This window comes from Acartia tonsa, chromosome 13 (assembly GCF_053477335.1).
Source record: "Acartia tonsa isolate MP-2025a chromosome 13, ASM5347733v1, whole genome shotgun sequence".
Classification (NCBI taxonomy): domain Eukaryota; kingdom Metazoa; phylum Arthropoda; class Copepoda; order Calanoida; family Acartiidae; genus Acartia; species Acartia tonsa.
Window position 1 is genome coordinate 26,728,942 of NC_137272.1, and position 27,926 is coordinate 26,756,867.

The 27,926-nt window shown below is 30.1% G+C and overlaps 1 protein-coding gene across 1 annotated transcript; it reads right to left on the reverse strand.

The window, feature by feature from the left end:
• Positions 1-393: 393 nt before the first annotated feature.
• On the reverse strand, positions 394-27,263 carry LOC145334968 (actin-related protein 2/3 complex subunit 3-like). The gene is made up of 8 exons (XM_080180612.1): positions 27,149-27,263; positions 25,925-25,996; positions 22,081-22,194; positions 18,326-18,380; positions 10,473-10,518; positions 9,277-9,313; positions 4,476-4,535; positions 394-1,295 (listed from the first exon to the last, which is right to left on the reverse strand). The coding sequence occupies exons 1-8, from the start codon at positions 27,230-27,232 to the stop codon at positions 1,218-1,220; spliced, it is 546 nt and encodes a 181-aa protein (XP_080036738.1). The 5' UTR covers positions 27,233-27,263; the 3' UTR covers positions 394-1,217.
• Positions 27,264-27,926: the final 663 nt, after the last annotated feature.

The window sequence follows — 27,926 nt, forward strand, 5'->3', positions numbered from 1 at the left end:
CATATATATTGTTGTCATTCTAATAGCAGAAAGTTTCCATTGTTGTCTTTCTAATAGCAGAAATTTATGTTTGCTTGAATTAATTTAGCCAATAATGAACTGGGGGACGCGTTTGTTATTAATTAATTGGTTAATGCTAAAAGCAAGTTTCAGGCTATTGGATATTGGCCTACAGCCAATGAGGAACTGGGGGAAATGAGTTGATTTTATAGGCAAAAAAGAAAAGTTGCCCCATCACTTTTAAAAGGAGGCTGAGACCTAATTTTCGGTCAGGTTTCCCATCCCTTATCCCTGTGTACCAATGAGCATCTTTTATATAATTTACTTGCTCCGTTGATCAGTCAGTCATAACATAAAAAAACAAAATATTTAAAAGGTTCGGGAATTTATATCTTTGTTTTTAAATAATTTATTTCAAGTTAAACATGAAACAAACTATAAATTATGTATTTTTAAATGTTTATAATAGACAAATTACGACGCGAATTAAGGAATATAAATCATGTACATTTAAAGTATGAGATATTATTTTTTTTGTGAATCTATATCTATTTTTAAAAGCGAAGCTTTTCTATAATTAGGGCCGGTCGGTCCGTCCGTACGTCCGTCCGAGATAGATAGCTTTTATTCGTTAATTTAGGCATATTAGAATTGTCCTATCAATTTCAAACTTTGCATGATGATTCATGTAGTAGTTGGGTACGATTTAATAAGCGTAGCAACTCTATAATAATAACCAGAATGTCCGTACGTCCATTTTAAACATGTTGATTTTTTACTTTTTTAACAACAAATTTTTATGTGATCTAATTATCCGTTTGATCTGATTTTTGGTATATTGATTCCTGGGACAACAAAGAACAACATTATAAGCGAAGCAACTCTATAATCCAGTCCTAAAAATGTAAGTATGTCCATAAACATTATCCTATATCAAGCAGTTTTTTCAACAAATTTACTTACAATTTTGCTTCGGCTCTTTATACTTTTATATTCTGATTATTCAGTTCTGACACTATACAAGTGTTCATGTCCGTTTGTCCTACCGTTTCAGTGCTTCGCTTTTATGGATGTTGTCATCCTTGTTTATTTATGAATACTGAGCATTTACTCATTAAATCACTATGTGCATATGCATATGTCCATCCATGATTTATTTGTGCTTCGTTACTTATGGATATTGACATCCTTGTTTAATTAAATAATTGTCAAATTGTTTAATAAGCTTTTTCCAAAGTTTTATCCAAGAACTTTCTTTTGGCAAAACACAGCCACCACTTACTCGGCTCTCCATTCTAAATACAATGGATATATTATTACTTGAATGTTAAATCAGATTTTCATGTACTCTAACAAGGTGATCGCATCTAGCTAGCTAAAATAAAGAAAGAGAGGGGGAAATGGGCTATTTATTGCACTAGTCCCCAAAGTTTTATAATAGCGCTAATTCTTATTCGGTGACTTAACAACTTTGGGGACTTTAATGAATTTTGATTGGTTGGCTCATTAAGTTGAGTATTACTATTTAAACGTTTCAAACACTAATTTTAATCTACAGAAGAGGTAAATTTGGGAATCATCATTTAGGATGTAATTCAATTTATCGGCCATTGTCTTTTCCCTTTAGATCCCTAGCTAAAATAACTATATCAGGTTCTATTTCAATCCTTAGAAAATAATAAATATATATGATTGTGTGTTTATATCTGTATGCCCATTAAGACCTCATAAACTGCTGGACTGACCATTCAACAGTTTTTTGTTAAAGCAGGTTTTAAGCAATTTATCGTAAAAAAGGTAAATTCAAGGATTTATTGGACAATGAAAAATTTGTGTGTGTGTGTGTGGGGGGGGGTGGGAGTGGAAACTTATGAAAAAGTTATTTTCAGGTCTTCAGGTGCTAGATCCCTACCAATGTTAAATTGCTACGGGGCGTTGGTTATTAGATATGTTGTAAGTTGTCCATAACGCAGCTTCTCTTTACCATCCCCAATGATGATAAACAAAATTACCTCTTCTAAGGGATGGATACTCAACTAAATGTACCAACCTATCAAAATTTAATAAAAGTCCCCAAGGTTGTTAGGCCAACGAATATAAAATGTTATTAACAGACTTTGGGGACTAGTGTAATAAACAGCCCAATGTCCACTCTCTCCATGCATAAACTGACAAATACAGATAAACATCTTGCCCATTTAAAATAAACAAATATCTTAAAACTCCAATCTATAATACAAAGTAGAATGATGTCTGTCTGTCTGTCTGTCTATCCGTCTGTCCCTTATAATCTCGGTAACCATTGAACCGATCGTATTCTACTCTTCAGGGTTTATACCTATTGGTCATGTGGTGGTTTTAAGCTATTTTCTTGAAGGGTGGGACACCCCCAAACCCCCCAAAAATAAAAATTATTTCCTCATAGGGCAGAGCCCCTAGAGGCTAGGGGCGAAGCTGCTAGTTACTTACAAATAACTAATTTTAAAAAGTGAAGTTTGAATTAGAGGAACATTTTATTTCATTTTGGATATGTAATTTTTAAGAATTATTAGTAAGATTTGGCATTAGGTACTTATGGAAATAATTATCCTTGGATGTATCATTAATAACTCAACAGGAAGTAGATATTAGTTTCGCTAATTCATTATTTATTTATACTATCTAAATGTTTGTCTGTTCATCTATCACAGGATTTTATTATCTATCTTTCTCTTTAATCTATCTATTATAAATATTTAGTAGCAAAGCTACTCTATAATTCGCTTTATATGTAGGTCGATTAGTCAGTTAGTACGCCGGTCTTTTTATCTGTAAGCCCGTAATGCTATGGGAAAAATCTGATTTTCTTGGTTGTTATTTAAGTTAGGTTGGTGATTTTTTGTGAAGATTTGCCTTTCCCTTGCCCAGCTAGTATATAACTCACTTGGTCTGTCAGTCTGTCATGTCTATCATTCTCTATTGGATTTCAATAGGGAAAATCTAATATACTAAACTGTTATCTGAGATATACGGCTGATAATTCTCTTAATCCTTCGGCCTATCTGTTATACTCTGAATTAATCTATCTATTTATCTTTCTATCAACCTATTTACTATCTATCTATCTTAATAGCTTTCTTTCTATCATTCTATCCACCTTTCTAAATATATATCTCTATATATCTATTTACTATATATCTGTATATCTAATTGTATTTGTAATGGCTGCTTGCTTGCACTAATTTATAAAATTGATCATCATATTAAGTTTTTACAAAACAGTAAAAAAAATACTTTATCCTAAAAACAAATACATATGTAAAACCAAAAATATGTTGAAATAAACATTTTTAAATTCAATTTTGATAATAGGCCGGTTTTTTTAACTAGTTTAAAAACAAGGATGACAACATCCATAAGTAGCGAAGGTCAAAAATTATGAATGGATATCGAGAAAAAAATTACTATAGAGCAATGTCATACAATAAACATTAAAGTTAATGAAATAGGAAAATCTTTAAAACTTTAAACTTTAAAATCAAGCAACCTTTAACATCACGAAAAAGTAAAAAATTTACGAATTGATCTAGCACCGCAATTAATAGCCAAATCTTAATGAAACTTAATGGAAATATGTAGAATATGAGCATATTGAATCCTTGATGATTTCAGTCGTTAATCCTGAATAGGAATAGAGAAAACCTAAAACTCTGCGAATCGATCTAGCACCCCAATTAATTTCAGCCCTCTATCTTTAAAAGGAGTTTAAAAAATTACGAAAACTTAAAAATTTAGGAATCGATCTAGCACACCAAATAACAGACAGATGGACAAAATAATGTATAGATTAGATGGACATATGTAATATGAATCTACACTAAAAATTTCTATCTTGAACAGGAGCTGAGAAAATCACGTTTCCTCTATAGCGTTACGGACGGACAGACAAAGTCAATTATAGAGTAGCTTCGCTACTAAAAGGGGGGGGGGGGTATTTAAAGTGCTATGTAGAAATTTGGAAGTATTGTGAAAACGATTTAAAATGATCATTTGAAATCGGTCATGTATTGCAAAGGTCTAGGACTAAGTGGTGGCTACAATAATCACCATCATTTGTCCTATCTATCTGGTTTTATATGTCTACTATTTATCTATAATTTACATTCATGTTTTTCTTGTAGTCTCATAATAAATATATAATACTAGCGACTTCGCCCTAAAATGCCTTTTGGGGGAAGGGTATTTGGTTAATTTCTACCTCAACGTTCAATTTTAGATATATAATGAAAAAAGTAAAAAAAAATGGGAGAGAAGGGCATTATTTCTTTATTTCTTTACACTTTCCCCGAATAGTTAAAAATTTCTTTGGCCTACAAAAAGCTTCTTTGTAAAGAAAAACCATATCTGCACGTTAACTAGTAAGATCTTAAGCTTAAGCTACAGACAGAAAGACTTTCTGTTAATATTAGGGATATAGATGGAAAAATAAATTTTACCTTTGCTATTTTTGAATCATAAACTCTGTGCACGAGTCTCTCTCCAACTTCATGGCGAAGCTAAAAAAAGAATGACAACATCCATTTAAGCGAAACTTTAAAATCAGACGATAGAACAAACGAACATTAACACTTTTAGAGTATCGGGTTAATATCCTCTTAGAATTTTTTTTTCAATTTTGAAAATTTGAGCGTTTTAATAAGTAAGGGATTCCAGGGATCTAAAAGTATACGGCAATGACCGATAAATTGATGTACAACCAGAAGGATGATACACAAATAACCCCTTTTATAGATTACAATAGTGGTTAAAACGTTTGAATACTCAGCGTAATGAATCAACCAATCAAAATTCAAAATTTTCCCAAAGTTTATGAGCCAACAAATAAGGAAACATCATTATAAAACTTTTGGGACTAGCATAATTAACAGCCCTATGTCCCCTCCCTCTCTGAAAGTATTATCTTCTCTTGCAAGAAGTGCAGATCCTCTACAATTTATTACTTCTGACCTTCAGACTGACTGTTGACTCGACAACAATAAATTAAAGTGACTAGGTTTCGAGATTGTTTACAGCTTTACTTATTTCTACTATCTATCATGTTAGTTGTACTAGTTTCCATAAATGGCCTAAAACCTGCCCAGAACACTGCATAATAATAATCAATAAATCCAACCGTTTGCGAGATATTACTGAACATACGACCTCACTTTGCAGTTTAGGAGAATATCAAAGACATTTAAGTTTAATATAAGTTTTGCAGAAGCACTAACAAGCCATGCTTTCCGCGGATATTAAAATTTATGATTAAAACCAGTTTTGTTACCCAAGAGGGGCCGATGGCTTGGGGTAACCAAACTGGTATTAATACTCTGATTTTTGTTTTGATATTCGTGGAAAGTTGTCTGAAATACTATGCTATAAATTAATGAAAAAGAACCGGTTCTAATCCAGTGGATAGCAATCGGTTTAAGAAATCAGATAAGGCCATACTAGAAATTATTATAAAATTGGCATAATAGAAGCATCTCCTCGATTTTTCAAGAAATAGTTTATGTAAGTAAATATGCAAAATTAACATAACATTTTCTAACGAAATATTTATATTCTTTAATTCTTGATAAGACGTTTTACGTATTTACAATAATCACTTATTCTTAAAATCACAAATGTGTTTCATATTTTGATAATTTAACTTTAAAAATATTTAAGCACAGGCAATCAAAGAAAAAAATACCCTATTATAAAATGTATTTTTTGTGTCTGCAACTTTAGATTTTGATAACTAATAAACCAATTGATTTCTCTATTTTAGGAAAGCTTTACATAGGTCACCAGATGGTTTTAGTCCTTTTTCTTCTCCCTCCGTATATGAATACACACCTCTAGATGCAAGGTGCGCAACCGCTAGTGTTATGTATAGTAAGTAGCACCTTTCCTATTCAAGCAACATTTTCTGCTTTTTTAGTTTCACACATTTCTTTACTTTTACTTATCTTTTAATATTTAAGTTAAATTAATTCATAATTCTTACTGATAATAAGTACTAATTTTGAAACATCTCTCTTTCAAATCCAAATTATTTCAAAGTCCTCAGGTTTTATACAGCTAAATTTTAAAAATCTCTCTACCATATAAAAATTACATCAAAGATCTTACTGAGTATTAGATTTGAAAAATCTCTCTATCAAATCCAAATTATTCTGAAGTCCTAACTAATATTGAGTATTATTTGAAAATCTCTCTAGAGTATCAAAATTACTTCAAAGACCTTACTGATAATAAGTATTAAATTTTAAATATCTCTCTATAAAATCCAAATTTTAAAGTCCTTACTAATAATAAGTTGTAGATTTGAAAATCTCTCTATAATATCAAAATTACTTCAAAAACCTTACTAATAATAAGTTGTAAATTTGAAAAATCTCTCTATAATATCAAAATTACTTCAAAGACCTTACTGATAATAAGTATTAAATTTGAAACATCTCTTTATAGAATCAAAATTATTTCAAAGTCCACACTGATATACAGCTAGATTTTAAAAATCTCTCTATTATATTCAAATCATTTGATAATCCTTACTGATAATTAGTATTAGATTTGAAGAAAAAATCTCTTTATAATTTCCAAACTATTTCAAATTCCTTACCGATGATTAGTATTATATTTAAAAAATCTCTCTCAAGTTCCTCACTGATAATGAGTTAGGATTTGAATAATCTTATAAGTATGGCTTTGAAACCGATTATTAACCGCTGGTTTATAACTTATTCTAAGCCATACTAAGAAATCATGTATAGCATTGTATTACAGACAATTTTCTACGACTAATAAAATAATAATCATAAATAACTATTCTATTACATCCAAATTATTCCAAGTTCCTTTCTGATCCAGAGGATTAGAGTCGGAAAAACATATTTTTCATCTTGCTATATCAAGAAAAGGGAAAAATATTAACAAATATAAAAAAGATAAGAAGAAAGATTATGAAACTATTATAATTTAGGTAGATTTTTACAAATTGCCTGTTAAACACAACCCCCCCCCCCCTCAAGTACTTAATATAACCTAACCTAAGTCTAACCTCTTGCGAAGGGTCCTATACTTAGAGTGCACTGCAGGGCTAACCAGTACCCTATATAACCTAACCTAAGTCTAACCTCTTGCGAAGGGTCCTATACTTAGAGTGCACTGCAGGGCTACCCAGTACCCAATATAACCTAACCTAACCAGGCGGGCCTTAACAAATAAACAAACTTATTTTCAATCTTATTTTAAAAATAAGGGGGGGGGGAGGTTAACACTTACTCAACAAAGCACTTTGAGAGTTTACACTCTTTACATCCATGTTTCAATCATTAAACTGATTATCAATCCTCAACGATATAAAAAGTTGATGAAAGACAAAAGGTTAAATGTAGCATAGATACTACAAATATAGGTTAAATAATTAAATACATCACCCTATTTGTTTTTTTTAGAATAACTAGATAAATCTTTGCTCTATCTGGTAGATATAAGATTATTTAGTACATTTTTCATAGAGTAGTGGACTACATAGAACCTCTTTTCCCCTTCTTTTATTTTTCATAAAAAAAAGTAGGGCCCTTAAAATGTTGGACATTACAGAAATAGGTAAATAAATTGTGAATTTTTTACCCTAACAGCCCCTTTGGATGTAATAGGGGGGTGTAGACCCTTGTATAAGGGTGTTGTAGTAGGGAGGACATGTAGAGGGTTGTACCCCCCTAAACCCTACTTCTGCACGCCTCTGTTTGTGAACCAAACTTAAAATTAACTTAAAAAGCAGGCTCTAAGATTTGGTAATTGAAATCTTAAAGTCTGTATATTTTATTGGGATAAAAATAAGGGTAAACTAGGTTTTGGTATGTAGTCATAAGAAGAGAGGGTTTTTGATTGATAAAATTTTTATTTTAACGTTTTCTTATTTGTTTGCTTAACAAATTTGTGGACTTTTATTGAATTTTTATTGTTTGGTTCATTAAATTAAGTGTCCAATCGTTTCCATGAAATGTAATCTAAAGGGGTATTTTTGTGTATTATCTTTGGGGATATCCATCCTTTTTTTGGCCATTTTCTTATCCCTGTAGATCATCGGAATCCATTGTCCATTCAAACATGAAGATTTTTCTATGGGAAGTTGTGGTTTAACTATCAAATAAGGGATTTGACCAGATATTTTATAAGATGATAATAAAATAGAACAAAAATATGTCTTACAACAGTAGTACATTTATTCTCTAACTATCTCTCTCTCTCTCTCTCTCTCTCTTAAGGAAAAATTTATATAAAAAGATATCTTTAACACGAACGATTGCGTGCATTGTTGGTTAGATGAATTTGGATAGCGATCACTTTGGCTTGCTTAGGGGTGTTCAATTAAAGGATAGTAAGATATGAAATGTAAATATGTTATATTCTCAAAGAATGTTTGTCTGTTTGTCTATACTAAAGGATCCGCTGGACCGATATGGTTCTTCATTGAATTAAATCTTGATAAAGGTCCTAGAAAGGTTTAGCACTATTTTGGGGAAGGGTAACTAAACCCTCCGAAGAGAAATCGCAACTTTCCCTCTTAACACTGAAATTGAAAGTGGAGGGTCGACTCCCCCCCCCCCCCTACCCCTTTCCTCAAATGCCCCTAGAGAAAGGAAAAGGTGTTGTGGTAATTATTTGTTGATCTGCATCTGTGCGCATGCGACAAGCAACGTATCATAGTAAAATTCTCAGGGCTCGGCAACCGGGCGCCAGCCGCGACTAAAACTCAAGTTTAAACCCGTTTGGATGATAAAACTTTTTTTGAAGAGGATTTGACATATTTGAGCCAGGTTTAGACTTCCAGCTGATTTTTGAAACTGTAAAAGGTTGTATTCTTTGAGTCTTACAGACGGATGACGCGCGGCTGCCGAGCCACTTTATTCAGATAAAGAAAAATGTTAAAAAACATATTATAGTATACATAGATGTATAAACAGATAACTACCTGCCCAACTTTTTCAAGAACCTTTTTCGTCTGCTACTTGGCTGTGTCAATATTCCTGACACTATTGGTTGATTTTCAAAGACCTAATTGATAGTCGGTACAAGGTCCTTGGAATGGAGACATACAGTTATTTAAACCCTACCCCCTCTAGTGTTTTACGCTAGGGAAAATAGGGGAAAGGAAAGGGAAAATTATATTTAAGAGCAATTAAACAAAATAACGTTACGGTCCAACAGACTGACGGACAAAATATATTGTAGAGTAGCCATGTTACATAAAAAAATAATTACCAAAGTAATATAATTTCTCAAATCATCGATTTCATTCCTGTAAAAAATAAAATACATTAATTTTAATTTGATGAAAAACTTTCCAGCTATATTAGAACCTAATTACAGAAAAATATCCCTTTTTAAAAATGGCATAAATCCGCCAAAAATTATTTTTTTTAAACTTTATTTTCTAGCTGTCTACTTACAGCCATTATTAAGTCCCAGGATAGATAAAAGCCAATTTTAAATCTTTTGAATGTCCCGATTTTCGTCAAAAGATCCCACTGTGGGGGATATTAAAATCGATGTGCTGAAAATGGATTGCCTATTTCTTTAATAATTTCCAAATGTGTACAGCAGATAACCCAATTATTGCAAACGCCATTTTCAGCTACTCCGGTCAAAAGGAAAAGCAATATAATGTATAAACGATTTATACATAATACATTCAAAATTTAATAATTCAAATTTTGATTTTTTGGGGGGGAAGTTTGAAGCTTTTTTAGCTAGTAGCAAATATTGGGATAGGACGCGGATGCTAAGTACACTTTCGGAAACTAAAATTCAGTACATCTTAAAATCAACTCGTTTTGATATTCATTGACTCGAGACTTTGAGGGTTATGGTAATATTTTGATTGGCCCATACATAATAATAGTGTCTAAACTTTTTTTTTTAATTATTTCAATTTACATAAGGGGTAGAATTATGCTTATCATAAATTGAGTGTGAATGTTTGTTTATTTATTACCCATTAACATTATAAAATTATGAAAAACCATTGTGTAAAAAAGCTTTATAAAAGGAAATTTGATATAAAATATATATCCTAGTTAAATTTTGAAAACGGATATGATTTGAAATTTTAATTTTAATATTTTTTTATTGTATATTATGTTTTCAGTACTATATATTTGAGGTATATGTAGAAGGAAAATCCAGTTTAAGTTTTTTCTAGTATCGATCGAAACCGATAAATATCCACTAGATTATAACCGGTTCTAAGCCATAATGAAAAATCATGTATCATATCGTTTTATAGAAAATTTTATACGAATAACAAAATGAAAAATCATAATTTTAATACCAGTTTTGTTACACCTGGCATTCGTACACTTGAGGCTAAAACAACTTTTTAAAAATCTTATAATTTTTTATTTTAATATCCGCCATAAATAACTTTTATTGACTACCACGAAAAAAAAAATACTTACTTTTGAGGTTTAGGATAGAACACATTCAGTGGGAAACCAGCCTCTCCTAAATTAAAATAATTTGGGGATCATGTCTGTTAATACGTGCCTAGGAATTTGTCATGGGGATGTGATTCAACAAAGAAGAGGATAAAAAAGGGGAAAGACAAAGGGACCTAAAGGGATAATACAATAGCCGATAAATTGATGCACATCCCCAATTATGAAACACAAAATTACCCCTTCTGTTTATTACAATTAAGGGTTGAAACGTTTGTACATTCAGATTAATATACAAACCAATTTAAATCAAAAGAAGCCCCTAAAGTTCTTTAGCCAACAATAAGAAAACATTAATATAAAACTTTAGGAACTAGTGTAATAATGTCCCCTCCTTTCCTGGAAAAGAGAGGTTCTTCTTTTAATACTTTTGTAAATGAGGGTGTTGTTGCAAAAAAAATTTGGGTGGTTTTAAGCCTGTTTTTTGTTGAACTATTACAATGTTAAATTTAATAAAGAAAACAAACAAATTTTGAAAATGATATTTATTTTACAAGATTAAGAAAACATAGCAATATTAACTAATATTAAAATACTGTGGTGGAATAAATCAGTTGCGGTTTAGCTGCTCTCAAAACAAAAGGTTGAAAAACTTAATTGGGCTATCCCAACTAACTGAAAAAAAAGTGTCCAGAGAAAATAAAAATTGATGGCAAAGTTGCCATTCTGTCTGGATCTCTTCTATGAAATTTTATCTAAATTATCCAACAAAATTAGTGTTAAAATACTAAATCAATCAACAATTGATGATAAATTTAATATTTTGTATACAATTTCATTAAATTTAGATATACTCAAAACTATGCTCATAGTATAAGGTAAAGCAAAGAAATCGCCATTATATACTATGTTTTTTAAAGCAATATTAAGAGCATAAAGAAATTCAATTATCAACTAATATTTTTTATGAAACATCTCAATATTTCATAAAAATATCAGCCAATACCTAAAAATATTAATAAAACATTTATCAAATTTTCCACGGATTTTTATATGTGTTTTTTAACGATAAACGTTTCTTTTTTAACAGTAAACAGGTTTAATGCTTAACGGTTTTTAAACGATAAACGGGTTTACTACTTAACGGTTTTTTAAAACGATAAACGGGTTTACTGCTTAACGGTTTTTAAAACGATAAACAGTTTTTTGTTGATCAACGTTTTTTTTATCGATCAAAGGTTTTTTAAAAAGATAAACGGTTTTACGAACAGTTTAAACGAACGTTTTTTAACAAATGGTGTTAACGAACGGTTTTAGCGAACGGTTTTAACAAACGGTTTTATGAACGGTTTTAACAAACGATTTTAACAAACGGTTTTAACGATCAATGGTTTCAACAATCAAAAGTTACAGCGCTTTAACGAAATCACGATGTAACAATTAAAAGTATGAAATGAAATAAAAGGATTTAATGTTATAAGGACACACCGTTTAAAAATTATAGCGCTTTAACAAAATCACGATATAATGCTTAAAAGTATGAAGTTATAATGATTTAAGGTATAACAATTTAAGCTATAACGCTATAACATTTATAAGCTATAACGATATAACAAATATTAATTTATACACTCTTTTAAATTCACTTTTATGGTAGAAGAAATCTTTATACAAGGCCGAAATTTAGCTAACAATACGCTAAAAAAATATGACCTTTTGATTCCAAGGATTTCAATCGACTACAAATAATGTCCGATAATTAGACACCAATTTGACCCACTTTGTTGTGATAAAGAACCAGTTTTATAAAACTTTACTATATTTGTAAAAATTATTGAAAAAAATGAACAAAAAATAAAACAACGTAACTTACGCTATTTACCCTATTTTTTTTATATTTAAAAATAATACTTTTTTGTACTCATAAAGAAAAAAAATACCCTTTACAGACGACAGACATTTATCGTCAAATGGGTTATTAAAATTTCTCAACAAAATTTGCTCATGTCATTTTTTTTACACAACACTGGGCCACCACAAGATGAGCAAATTTTGTGTGGTTTTTTTACTGGTTGATTATGAACCAAAATAAAAACCTAGATATCTTGGCTAATTTCAAATAAGTTAGCTTTTTTTTTTGGATTTCTCAAAAATAAAAAAAATGAGTTAATTTTGTTTGTTTGTTTAAATACTACGAACATGAATTATGACTTTTTTTTTCAAAACCAACAATAAATTTTTGTTTAAAGTGAAACAATCCTTTTCAATGTTTAACTTAATTGCAAATTGATAAACATTAAATTTTTCAATCCATTTTATCTCTTATTAATGATCTCGGGTAATTTTGCAACATCTCAGAAATTGATCGGATTTTTCTCTCCTGTTCAAGTGTAAATGTTTTGAATCAAGATTCTTTTTTGATCGGGATTAGAAAAGTGCAGGGCTTTTTGAGACACATTAAAAATTAATTTAAATAGATCATATTTCCTTTTATCAATTCAATTTCATGATATGCTGAAATTGGTTTACAAATATAGTATGAAATTATTAACTATACAATCTTATTCATCAACAATATTATTGCCTTTTTTTTACTAGTTGCACAAATAACTAGTTTTTTTTCTCAATTTTTTCAATTATCCGATCATGAATAAAAACACAATAAGCATCATGATCAAACACAATTTTTTTTTTGCTGGATCATAACAAGCACAATAAGAACCATGATCAAACACAATTTTTTTTTCTCAAACATTCAGGTTTGATTTTTTTTAGGCTTTTTTTTCAAATTTTTTTTTTTTTTTTGTTGATGATTTTTTTTCATATACAATTTTACACAACAAGTGTGAAGACACAACAAGGGTGTGAATACTCAAATACAAATATGGTACAATTATATTACTTCAAAAGGGAATATGATTTATATTGAAGTGTTTTTTTTTCTGCACATTTAAAATTATATGCAATATAAACTCAGTAACTTAGAATCAGAATGAAAAGAACTTGATTTAAATAAAACATTTGAGTTATTTTTCTTTTTGATCAAAGAATGTGATCTGGGGTTAATAAAATTTAATTTCTCAAAAAATTTTTGAGATAAATTCAAATTAAAAAAAAATATTTGACTTTAAACAAATATTTTAAATTCAATATCATGCTCAAAGTAGCAATGATTATTTTGAAATAACAATTGACATAACTCAGATATTGTCAATTCGTAGGGAAATTTCAATTGGAGAGTAATTTAAACTTTGAATAAATAGAAATAAAAACAATTACTTATTGAACTGTTTTAATTTAAACAAATAATTATCAATTTTGAATCTTAATAAATGAGATTCATTGTTTTATTAACAAAATTAGATCTTTTAACCATGTTTAATCTGTCATGGTTTTTTTAAATATCAATAACTAGAATCAAAATAATGATACTTTTGATTCACACAAAATAATTTAAAAGCTAAATTGTAACTCATTTTTACAATCTCTTTTTGTAAACAATTTTATAGTCAACTATCATGACTAAAATAATAAATATTTGTTTAAGGAAAGTAATGGCTTCCTTTTTTAATTTTCTTTTGTTGTTACTCAACTAACAAAAAATAAGAAATTGCACAAAAAAAAAACTTCAAGCAATAATATAATAATAATTTTACTGTATCACAGTAAGAACTGTAAAATTTGATTCTTTAATAATTTGAATCTTACATCAAAACTAATATAATTTATTTCCATGTCCATTTGCATTAGCCAAATTTGATATCCACGTTTAAATCCAGTTTTTTTTTATGAGTAATCAAACTTTAAACTCAAATAGGAGGTGGGGTATCAGTGGGCTCTGGCCTAGACAACTTAACAATTTTAGAATCATCAGTTGATTCAAAATGTTTTGAAGACAAACTTTTAAAATCAGAATTGATAGAGTAGTCTTTACCATTTACCTGATAATAACTGAAGTAGTAACAGTACTCTTCTTCTGACATACCATCTGAGCTAACATCACTGGCACAATCTTGCGCAGGCTCTTGTTGCTCAGTATCATCATGAGCTTCATTTTCAACTTCAGAATCACTTGATGCCTTTTTATCAAGCAAGTCTGATTCAACTTTCTCAGTATCAATTTGAGAATCATTATTATTATTAGAATTACTTGATTCCTTGCAATCAGGTTCAATACTATCAAGTAATTCATTGTTTTCTACTTGAGAATCATCTATGTCAAAATTCTCATCATTTGATTCATTAGAATGATTTTCATAATCCTCTTCAGCGTTATAAAAAACACTATTCAAACTTTTAAGATCAAAATTTTCTTTTGAATTATTAAAAGAAATATCTTCATCAATGCTATGTTCATCTTTTTTGTCAGTTTCATTAGATTGACTTACATAATCAGGACTTTTATTTGATGAAATATCTTTTTTGCCTGAAAAATCATTACATTCTTGATTTTCAAAAGTATCAAGAAGATTCAAGTATAATTTTTTTAGACTGGAGAAACCCAAATCTAAATTGGAAACTGTTTGATCAATATGATCATCATATTCACCAAATATTTCATCTAAAACTTTTTGAAAATTTGAAATTTGATATAAAATTGAATAAATTTCTTGCTTATAACAATCAATAAGAATTTTAGATGTAATTTCTTTTGTATCATAATGATTCAATTTGTTATGATACTTTTTCTTTTGAAAATTTACAAACCTGAAAAATGTTTCAGTATTTGTTTTAAATTTTGCTCTTAAATCTTCAATTGAGAATTCATGAATGCTATTAAATTTGCATGGCTTATCATTTGCCATATTCAATTCATGTTAAAAACAAATTAGAATTGAATAAATTCAATTTGATTCTTTATTGTAATAACATCAAATAATTCAACAAACAGATTTTTGGGATCATTCTTTTAAGTTTTTCAATGTTGCAAAAAAAATTTGGGTGGTTTTAAGCCTGTTTTTTGTTGAACTATTACAATGTTAAATTTAATAAAGAAAACAAACAAATTTTGAAAATGATATTTATTTTACAAGATTAAGAAAACATAGCAATATTAACTAATATTAAAATACTGTGGTGGAATAAATCAGTTGCGGTTTAGCTGCTCTCAAAACAAAAGGTTGAAAAACTTAATTGGGCTATCCCAACTAACTGAAAAAAAAGTGTCCAGAGAAAATAAAAATTGATGGCAAAGTTGCCATTCTGTCTGGATCTCTTCTATGAAATTTTATCTAAATTATCCAACAAAATTAGTGTTAAAATACTAAATCAATCAACAATTGATGATAAATTTAATATTTTGTATACAATTTCATTAAATTTAGATATACTCAAAACTATGCTCATAGTATAAGGTAAAGCAAAGAAATCGCCATTATATACTATGTTTTTTAAAGCAATATTAAGAGCATAAAGAAATTCAATTATCAACTAATATTTTTTATGAAACATCTCAATATTTCATAAAAATATCAGCCAATACCTAAAAATATTAATAAAACATTTATCAAATTTTCCACGGATTTTTATATGTGTTTTTTAACGATAAACGTTTCTTTTTTAACAGTAAACAGGTTTAATGCTTAACGGTTTTTAAACGATAAACGGGTTTACTACTTAACGGTTTTTTAAAACGATAAACGGGTTTACTGCTTAACGGTTTTTAAAACGATAAACAGTTTTTTGTTGATCAACGTTTTTTTTATCGATCAAAGGTTTTTTAAAAAGATAAACGGTTTTACGAACAGTTTAAACGAACGTTTTTTAACAAATGGTGTTAACGAACGGTTTTAGCGAACGGTTTTAACAAACGGTTTTATGAACGGTTTTAACAAACGATTTTAACAAACGGTTTTAACGATCAATGGTTTCAACAATCAAAAGTTACAGCGCTTTAACGAAATCACGATGTAACAATTAAAAGTATGAAATGAAATAAAAGGATTTAATGTTATAAGGACACACCGTTTAAAAATTATAGCGCTTTAACAAAATCACGATATAATGCTTAAAAGTATGAAGTTATAATGATTTAAGGTATAACAATTTAAGCTATAACGCTATAACATTTATAAGCTATAACGATATAACAAATATTAATTTATACACTCTTTTAAATTCACTTTTATGGTAGAAGAAATCTTTATACAAGGCCGAAATTTAGCTAACAATACGCTAAAAAAATATGACCTTTTGATTCCAAGGATTTCAATCGACTACAAATAATGTCCGATAATTAGACACCAATTTGACCCACTTTGTTGTGATAAAGAACCAGTTTTATAAAACTTTACTATATTTGTAAAAATTATTGAAAAAAATGAACAAAAAATAAAACAACGTAACTTACGCTATTTACCCTATTTTTTTTATATTTAAAAATAATACTTTTTTGTACTCATAAAGAAAAAAAATACCCTTTACAGACGACAGACATTTATCATCAAATGGGTTATTAAAATTTCTCAACAAAATTTGCTCATGTCATTTTTTTTACACAACAGGTGTCCAGGAAGAATACCACCCTCCCTCCCAACACCCCCCCCCCCCCCACAAAAAAAAATATTTTTTAGGGTACTATGGCAAAGGTTTGTAAAAATCTTGTTTTTTTTGGGGGTGGGTTATCGCCCCTTTCCTCCACCTTTTTACATCCTTTTACAGATGTTGTCATCCTTGTTTCTATTTATTTCTTCACACGAAAAATATATATAAATAAAAATTTTATTAGGACATTTTATAACCATTTTGTATTCATTGTAAATTCTCTGACAAAAAATCTCAAGAATTTTGATAACATTATCAAATTTTAAAGAAATTTCTAAATTGTTCCAAAAATAATAAAAATTGTTGCGCATTTAAAGTTTTTTTTTAAAAAGTTATAAAGTACACAACTTTGATTTTTTTGAACTTTGATTCTTTTAAACCCCCATCCCTTCTACCCCTTCCCTTTACACCAAAACCAGCGGTTAAATTGCTCAGTTTCAAACAAACCTTTGAACAGTAAAGAACTATGATAAAGAAGGGATAATCAAATTCATTACAATACATTTAACTTTTTGTTTTTATTTTCGAGCACTTTTTCATTATTTTGTTGTTTCTTCACTTTTTAAAATAACCTATATTTGTTCAAAAATATTTATCTGATATTACTATAAATATATGAAATATGGTTAATTTTGTGCAGGTTGACAAGGATTAGATGTGATTTAATCGAAATATATTCCTACAAATTGAGCTGTGTGTTTTTCCATGGATAGTCTCTTTAAACAACGTTGCTGTGTATTATTCCATTTATAATCATACAATTGATAGGTACTATATACTATACTAGCGGCTACGCCCCTAGAGCTCTAGGGGCACTTAAGGTAGGAGGGGGAAAAGTGGACCTCATCCCATTTTAAATTTGAGTTTCAAAAGAGTAAACAAAAATATTTTTTTGGGGGGTGGGAGGGGGTGAAGACACGCTCCTCAAAAATAGTTTAAAACCTTCCCAGGACCTATAAGAAGCTTCACTGTAAAGGAGAACAATATCGGTTCAGCGGTTAGCGAGATCCTTCAGGACAGACAAACAGGACACTTGATGGAAGGGAATGGGGGGTGGAAGTCGACTCTAAGCTTTCAATTTTAGTTTCAATTTAATTTTGGTTGTCAAAAAAAACTTTCCTTGACGAGGAGCTTTACTGTAAAGGAGACCATTTCAGTGGTGATGCTCTATTTCAATGGGGGGCCCTTAAACTGTAACATTATGACCAAAACTAACCTAACTCTAAGTTAAAATACAAAGAAATAGAAATTACTTCCCGAATATTTGAATATATTTAAAAAAAAGGAGGGGGTGGGGGACGTGGGTGGTTAACACTGAACCCTGTTCTAACCTGGCAAAGAGAAGGGTCTCATGGCATAGGTTGTCAGCTCTGTTGATCCACTCTCCTGGAAAACAAGAACAATTTTATACATGACAAAAAATGAAAAAAAATTGCAACTGCACTAAAATACATAAGATCAAGTCAAGGAGGGGCTTCTCTACTGGTGGTTGTTTTCATTTTTCTTGTAGATAATTTCAAGATTTATTAACAAAATCTTAAACTTACCAATTTTCTATCAAATTTAAATAACAACACTGTGGGCTACAATTGAATCAAGACAAAAGTAAGTGCCGAGCCCTGGGACCTATGTAGGGTGAAAATATACATAAATACTTGATGATTCCAGGTGGAGACAAAATATTTTAGCGGGGTCTTTTGGTTTTTTTTCAATTTAAAGTTCTGAAAAAAAAATTGAAAAAAATATGAAAATCTTTAATAAAAAACAAACAAAAATAATTTTTAATATTTTTTTTTATTTAAAGGTACAAACAACTTATATAAATACTATAAGCTTTAAAAAAATCACAATTTTCAAATTTAGACTTTCAATATAAAGATTTGTAGAAAAAACCTAACAACAAATTCTACAATATTTCTGATCAACATAGCAATAAAACGTCTTTTGCAAAATCTTTATCATCAAAAATAAATAGCACTTACTAAAGACTTTTTTTCATTTAAACTTATACTTTTCACATTATTTAACCTTAAAGATTGATTTTTTTAAAAGAAAGGTTGCGTGATTTTTTTATTCATAATTAATTGCCTAATTTTGAGATTCAGATAAAAAACTTTACTACTTTATATTAATGGATAATCTTCTAGCAGCGGCTACGCCTCTAGAGGCATATGAGGCCCTTGGGTTGGGGGGGAAGTCGAACCCCCCCTTACAATTACAGTTTTTTTTAATGAATAAGTCAAAAATATTTATTTTGGAGAGTTAATTCTCTTGGGATAGTAGTGGCACCCTTTCCTAAAATGGTTACAAACCTTACCAGGACATATGGAAAGCTACCATGTAAAGGAGAACCATAGTTCACAAAGACTCACATAGAACCTGTTACTTTATTATAAAGATACATATATACACAGAAACTCTACAATTAGAGTATGTCTGTTTGTTCATCCGTCTGTATAAAAACAATACAGAAAATATTTATTTTGCTATATTCAATTCAACAACTATATTTTTATTTTAGGCTTAAAAAGAAAAAGTTTTTTTTGTGTGTTGTGGTCCTTTTTTAAGGGGTGATTTCTCTTCTCTTTCTCAAAAAAAGTTATAAACTTTCCAAGGACCAATGAGAAGCTACATAGTAAAGTAAAAAAAGAACCATATCAGTTCTTAAGCATCAGAAAGATGGACAAACAGACATCAATCTATTTTGTATCATAAATAGTGCTTTAAAGCAGGGAGAGAAATATCATCTGTAAAAAAAAAAAATTCCTATCGTTTAAAAGTTATATCCCTGTATAAAAAAGATAGGATGTCCGTGTGTTTTTTCTGTCTGTGCCTAAAGTTCTTGCTAACCGCTGGACCAATTTGGTTCTTCTTTATTGACCTATCTTTTAGACTGATAATAAGATCAACATATCAAGGAGTAGTTTAGTGTCTATTAATCCTTATATAAAAGTAACAGTTTCTGTGTCTGTCTGTTTGTGTGTGTGTGTGTGAGGGTGTCTGTCGGTACCGAAGATTCTTTGTAACCGCTTAACTGATATAGTTCTTCTTGGTTCAAGTTTTTCATGGTCCTGAGAAGTTTTGAGTTTAGAAAAAATTAGTTCCTACCCAACATTTAAAAAAAACTTTTTCTTTTACATACTAAAACTGAAAGTAGGGGAGGGGTCAACTTCCCCCCACTTATCAAGGGCCCCTAGATGCCTCTAGGGGCAAAACCGCTAGTGATAAAATAATTTTTATCTTGAATTATGATTAAATTGTTCTTTTTCCATTCAATAAAATATAATTGTAATTATCAACCTCAAAGAATATCCAGAATTAGGTAATTGGATTAAACAAGGGAAAAAGACAACATCCATAATTAGTGAAGCTCTTAAGTTTAAAAGAATACAAATAAAGAAAATAGCAAGTGTAACATACAGATACAAAAATATATTAATCAGAGCGAGATGGGACAATGGGCTAGTCCCCATAGTTTAATATAGGAATTTGTTATTCGTTGGCTTAACTACTTAGGAGACCTGTTGCGATTTTTGTTTGGTTGGATTAACATTTCAACCATTAACTGAAACATACAGAAGGGTTATCCATGTATCATATTTGGGAATGTAAATCAATTTAGCGGTCATTGTCTTATCCCTTTAGATCCCTGAATAGTAATTAACAATGATCAATGGTTCTTTTTTTTCTATGTAGCTTCTCATTGGTTCTTGGAAGGTTTATAACTTATTTTGGGAGGGTACCTCCACCATCCTAGGAGAAATCAACCCCTAAAAAAGGACCCCATTTCACACACAAAAATAAAATTTTCTTTTTAAGTCTAAACTAAAAATCTAGTTGTAGAATTCAACCACTACTTCCCCTCTCAAGTGCCCCTAAAGGCCTCTAGGGGCATAGCCGCTAGTATCAAATAAATATATTCTGTAATGTTTTTATACAGACGGATGAACAAACAGACATACTCTGATTGTAGAGTTTCTGTGTATATATGTATCTTTATAATAAAGTAACACGTTCTATGTGAGTCTTTGTGCACCAAGGGATCTCACTAACCACTGAACCAATATGGTTCTCCTTTACATGGTAGCTTCTTATATGTCCTGGTAAGGTTTATTACTATTTTGGGGAAGGTAACCATCACTATCCCAAGAGAATCAACTCTCCAAAATAAATGTTTTTAACTTTTCCATTAAAAAAAACTGTAATTGTAAGGGGGGGTTCGTCTTCCCTCCCAACCTAAGGGTCCCTATATGCCTCTAGAGGCGTAGCCGCTGCTAGTAGAGTATCCAATGATATAAAGCAGTAAGGTTTTTTATCTGAATCTCAAAATTAGGCAATTAATTATGAATAAAAAAATCACGCAACCTTTCTTTTTAAAAAAATCTATCTTTAAAGTTAATTAATGTGAAAAGTATAAGTTTAAATGAAAAAAAGTCTTTAGTAAGTTCTATTTATTTTTGATGATAAAGATTTTGCAAAAGACGTTTTATTGCTATGTTGATCAGAAATATGTTAGAATTTGTTGTTAGGTTTTTTCTACAAATCTTTATATTGAAAGTCTAAATATGAAAATTGTGATTTTTTTAAAGCTTATAGTATTTATATAGGTTGTTTGTATCTTTAAATAAAAAAAAATATTAAAAATTATTTTTTGTTTGTTTTTTATTAAAGATTTTCATATTTTTTTCAATTTTTTTTTCAGAACTTTAAATTGAAAAAAAACAAAAAGACCCCGCTAAAATATTTTGTCTCCACCTGGAATCATCAAGTATTTATGTATATTTTCACCCTACATAGGTCCCAGGGCTCGGCACTTACTTTTGTCTTGATTCAATTGTAGCCCACAGTGACAAGGAGCTCGATAAGCATATCAATAACTATTTATACCTAGGGAGGACGGGAGCATTAAGCTGTTAAGCATGCTAATTTTGATTGGTTGGTTAATTAAGTTGATTGTCAATGTTCAAACGTTTTAATCACTAATTGTAATCTTCAGAAGGAGAAATCAAAAGAATGTTTCATCTTTGGGGATGTGCATCAATTTATCGGCCATTGTCTTATCCCTTTAGATCCCTGATTTATATACCTGGGTTGGACATTTTTGAAGCTTTTTCAGACAATCCACAATATACAGAGTCAGATAGATTTGAACCCTGTCCTCATTGCTCTCGATCTCAAAACTTTTGAAGAAAATATTCGCCTGAAAAAAAACATCCTGTTATAAAAGTCACAGAGTGTCTGTCTGTAACAAAGGATTTCACTAACCGCTGAACCAATATGGCTCCCCTTTAATATTTTTATATATTGCTTCTTCCGGGATGGTTTACAACTGTTTGTAAAATATGTTTTTATTTCTTCGTTCTAAAATTAAAATTGAAAATGGACGGGGGTCGACTTCTCCTTCCGCTCCCCCCCCCCCCCGTATATAAGCAGTAAGGATTTTATTGTATTTTTTTAGATAAGCTTTCAGGATGAATTTGGGCTATTTTATTTGTAAATTTAAGTCTTAAGGTTACCAAATACCAATCTACATTAGATGCTAATAAAATCTATGATAATTCCATATTATCTTAATATTGAAATTTTCTATTTGCTGATTGTTTAGTATTTTAACCAAAACAATTCTATCAAATCATGTTAGGGAGGCAGGGGACATTGAGCTTTTTTTACCTAAGTTCCCAAAATTGTATAACATAGTTTTCTTATTTGTTAGTTTAAGACTATGCGCACTTTTATAAAATTATATTTGTAGATGCATTAAGTATGGTGTCCTAACGATTCAACTACTAATTGTAATCCACAAAAGTGGTGAGTTTTTTATCGGCCATTGTCTTATCCCTTTAGATCCGTGAATAAAATTGAAACAATTATGTTTAGAACTCCATTATTGTTAGGTTAACCAAAAATTCCTCTTTAGAAGATTTTCTAGTTTAAACTGGAAGCTATTTTTCTTTTGCAGGGAGGGGGAGGATAATAGACTATAGATTACACTGGAAACCAAAGTTTTATAACCACGTTATCTTATTCGTTAGCTTCAAAACTTCTATTTCATTTCTATTTGTTAGTATTGTCCAACATTTTCAACCAAAAATTTTAACCTACACAACAGGTCACATGTTTATCATCATTGGGAATGTTTATCAATTTATCGTCCATTGTCTTATCCCTTAAAGTCTCTCATCTTGTGGCAACTTGGAGGAGTAGATTAACCGTTCACTAAAAGGTAGATATGTGTAACATTTTTGTTACATATGGCAGTGTTTTACTATTGAGTTCATATATGTTCTAACTATTTAAAAGACATTTCGTAACGCCATCTATCTTTAATAGAGGCCGAGAAAATAATACAGTATGACCCTCGAAAAAGTATTTTTAAGCATCTGCAGCCCTTATTTCTCAATGAATTATTAAAAAATGCATATGTCCTTGTTCTCCATAGTATTCCACGTAAGTAGATATAAAAATATTTTTTTTACCTCCATTAACACCGGAGATTTTTAGTGCTAAAGTTTTGAAAAAGTGACTGAGGAAAAAGTAACTTTTAACATGAAACGACTTTTTTAGCAAAATTAAGCTAGAAATCCTTTTATTTTTGTTACTAGCAGAAACTTTATACAAAAATGAAATAAAAAATTTTGTTTTTGAGTAAAAAGCATTTTTTTACACATATTTTTTGAGTCTTTTTAGTTTAATGATATTTTGAAAAACTTACTTATTAGGCAAAATTGTTTAAGATTAAAAAACCAAATAAATCTCTATGAATATAGCAGGAAAATTGTTTTTGTTTCACAATCCTAACTTTAATAACAAAAAAGTTATAAAGAAAATAAATATAAAACATAATGATTTTTTAGTCTAAAAAGCTTAATTTACCCCCTATTAAATAATTGAGATGTCAGAAAAGTAGGCGGAGCAACTGTCATAATTAATCCTTTTCTATAAATAAGGGTTAATAAATAACCTAAAATTTGCAATTAATCAATTCATTCAGTAGTATTTTTTGCCATTAAAAATTTATATTTTTTGGTGGAATAAAAAAGAAATATTTAGTTAACTTGTTTTTCTTTGTGTCTCATTATTCAGTTGCCAGAAAAACATAATATAACAATCCAAAAAATAAGAGAAACAAAAAAAATTCTTTTTCTCAGTCACTTTTTCAAAACTTTAGCTCTAAAAATCTCCGGTGTTAATGGAGGTAAAAAAAATATTTTTATATCTACTTACGTGGAATACTATGGAGAACAAGGACATATGCATTTTTTAATAATTCATTGAGAAATAAGGGCTGCAGATGCTTAAAAATACTTTTTCGAGGGTCATACTGTAGAGTAAAACACTAGAGGGAGAAAGGGTTAGATAACTGTATCTCCCCATCGCAACCGCCTTGTGCAACCTTTCTATTGGGTCATTGAAAATCAACCAAAGGAGTAACTTATATTAACACACCCAAGTAGCAGAAAATAAATTAGAAGCAGACGAAAATGTTCATTGAAAAAGAGAGGGAGGTAGTTGTCTGCATATACATACATCTATATTATAGATCTGTTGTGTGTACTAAAGTTTTAATGAAAATATTAGGTTTCCGTACGTCATTTATTAGCAAGTAATTAGTTACAATATTGTAATTAAAACAAGGATAAAAACATTAATAAGTAGCGAAGCACTTTAAATTTTGAATCTGAGACTGAGTTATTGAGCAGTTATTAAGTGGCCATAACAAAGAAAAAGATAGAATATATGATTATTTAGCCATAGAAAATCATGTAACCTTTTAAACAAACGTCTTTTGCTGCATGACCGACAGACTGACGTACAAAGTAAGTTGTATGCTGGCTGACTCTTAAGTTAAATAGCAGTCTATCTAAATAGCAGCGCAGAAAATCATATTTCCTTATAAAAAAGACCGATAATATTAATTAAAAAGTAGCTTCGCTAACAATAAAGAAAACACACTGATATTTATTGAAAATGTAAGCCATTCATCAGCCACTCTACATATAATAAAGAATTATCTATCTAAACTGAAACGACAAATTTTCCAGGGAGTAAGGGATTAATGGGCAATTAATTCAATTAAAGAGTTTTCGCTAAAGGGCCATGAAATCCAGATCTTTCCAGAAAATTTGAAGAAAATTGTAAAGGGTGTGTTTATAAAATTTAGAAAACTATAAAATAAGAAAAAAGTTATAAGAAAAAAAACAACCATTTGAAAATTAGAGTACCAGTACATCAGACTGATGTAACCATTCTGTAATTAATTACTAGAAAAGTCGTCCTGGAACTCGTTCACCCCATATTCTTAATTTTAAAATGCCACTATATACAAGAATTAAATTTAGGGGTTCTTAGATTCTCTATTACACAAATTTCACAATAAAGATTTTATCCATGAAATGATATGTTTTGGAGAAAAAAAATTGTTAAACCAAGCCATCTCATAACAAATTTTTCCGTCTGCTATATTCAAAACTATCTCAGTGAGTTAGCTGCAATGATGCACTAGTACCCAAAGTCAGATAGAACCTGCTAAATTCTTGCACATTCCCTTTAAGCCAGTACCCAAAGTGTGAGACAACTAAAAATTGAATATTCAATCCATTTCCCCTTCCCTTAGTCCATGCAAAGTTTCTCCTGTCAATATATCCACATATTATATATCCATAAGCCTTTCAAACAGGGAGGGAGGAGACAATGAACTTTTTATTACACTAGTCCCCAAAGTTTTTATTAACGTTTTCTTATTTTTTGGCTTAACATTTTGAGGACTTTATTTTGATTGGTTAATTCATTAGATTTAGTATCCAAACGTTTCTACCACTAATTACAACTTACAGGTGGAGTAATTTTGTTTATCATTATCGGGGATTTACAATTGTCGTATCTCTTTAGATCCCTGCTAAAAACATAGTAATTAACCAATAAAACTATACCTTAAACAAATCAAGAGTTTCATCGACAATATCAACGTCAGTTGTGACCGGGGCCACAGAATTACCACCAAACTAGAACAAATGAAGAAGCTCTACAAAGTGTCAAAAAAATTAGCCGTGTGACGTCTTACAAAAGGGGGAATGAAAGAAGAAGTGGGAAAGGAAATCCCTTAAAAAGAGATGGATCTATTGACGTAACACGGCTTTTTTTGACACTTTGTAGAGCTTCCAAATAAATTATGATAATCCATTCCGTATTAGTTTTAGATTACAAACAATGATAATATTTGGGTTAAATATCTCAAAATCAAGAAGAAAAAAAATATCTTTACTTTTCGCAGCAAAGTCACTGTAAATGTTTGATCGGTCGGTTTATGTTCTCTTACTCTCTCTATTTCTTAAGAGACAAGACAATGGACGATAAATTACTGTTTGACCACTTTTTAGATTACAACTGTTGGTTGAATCTTTTGATACGACCAATCAAATTTTATTAGTTGTACCCAAAGTTTTACAAGAAAACATCTGGTACTAGTGTAATTAACAGTCTAAGGTTTAAAAACCTATTATTTTGAACAATTAGCCTACCCTATGAAATAATCTTCCTAATTTTTAAGATTAGAACTAATGGATCTATTAATATATGTACTTTAAAATTGTTTAAGGTGTATTGGGAAAGGTTTTCAATAATGCTTTTAGCTAAACTTTTTCTTATATATTTCAGAGAATTTTTCTTATATATAACTCTACATATAGCAGCTAAGTTGTTACACCTACAATTTTAGATTAAAAGTTATTACAAAACCAGAATTGTTCTTTTATTATGTCTGTAGTGGGCTGTAGTGGCACGTCAGCCGCGACATAGATTCAAATGTAAAACAGTTTGGATGCTTTGTAAATTTTTTTATAAGAGGAATTGCCATATTTGGGTAAGGTTTAGACTTCAAGCTGATTATTAAAATTTCTATTTTTATTCTCTAACTTGCCTTACAGCAGGGCTCGGCAGTCGTGCGTCAGCCGCCTGTAAGCCGCAGAGAAATAAACCGTTGCCAATCAAAATCAGCTGAAAGTTTAAACCTGACCATAATATGGCAAAACCCTTTTCAAAAAGTTTTAATGGGTTTTATTTAGAGGCTTTTTCGCGGCTGATGCGGGGCTGTTAAGCCGTCTTACAGAGAGGCGGACAATCTATATATTGCCTTTTAAAAATCTAGATATACTAACCTTTGAAGTTCTTCTCAATGGTTGTATTGCCCAGTTGGCAATACTCTTCTCGCTTGGCATTACTCTCGCTCTGGCAACTGGCATTTTAAAACTAATATATTAATCTAAAATGTCTACATTGAAGATAATATATAAGTTTTCTTGTCGGGTGCATTTCAGTGGTCGTAATTAGAGTAAAACACCAGAGTAGAAAGGGGTTAAATAACTGTATCTTCCCATCCCAATGGCTTTGTGCTGACTCTCAATTGGGTCTTTGAAAATCAACCAATGGTGTCGGAACATTAACAAAGCCAAGTAGCAGAAAACAATTTGCTAGCAGACGAAAAAGGTCATTTGAAAAGACCGGGATGTAGTTATCTGTATAAACATCTATTGTAAATATCTGTTGGTCGGTCTGTACGAGACAATAGTTTTTATCAGGGATCTCAGGGGATAAGACAATAGGGGATAAGATAAATTAAATACATCAAAATGATGATGAACAAAATTAATCTATTGTATATTAAAATAAAAGGTTGAAACGGTTGGGCACTACTAGTTTGTTTCCAACCAATCAAAATTCTAGCCCTGATCGTTATTATTATGCATGTTTAAATTGTTCTATAAATTTCAAACTTTGCATGAAAATTCCTGCAACAGTATGAAACTCTAGAATAATAATACCAACCTTAATTTTGGGATAAAATTTTGCGATGCTCTGTTCATTTTTACTTTTATGGATGTTGCCATCCTTGTTATTTCCAATATTTGTGTCATGGACACCCAGAGCTTTGTCTCA

Excerpts from the sequence above, each read along its gene's own strand:
- LOC145334968 (XM_080180612.1), bottom strand. The coding sequence starts at position 27,232 with ATGCCAGTTGCCAGAGCGAGAGTAATGCCAAGCGAGAAGAGTATTGCC. Across the intron at positions 18,381-22,080 it reads TTCAAAAATGTCCAACCCAG|GAGAGTGGATCAACAGAGCT; the intron begins GTATATAAATCA and ends CTTGTTTTCCAG. Across the intron at positions 1,296-4,475 it reads ATGATTCAAAAATAGCAAAG|AATGGAGAGCCGAGTAAGTG; the intron begins GTAAAATTTATT and ends CATTGTATTTAG.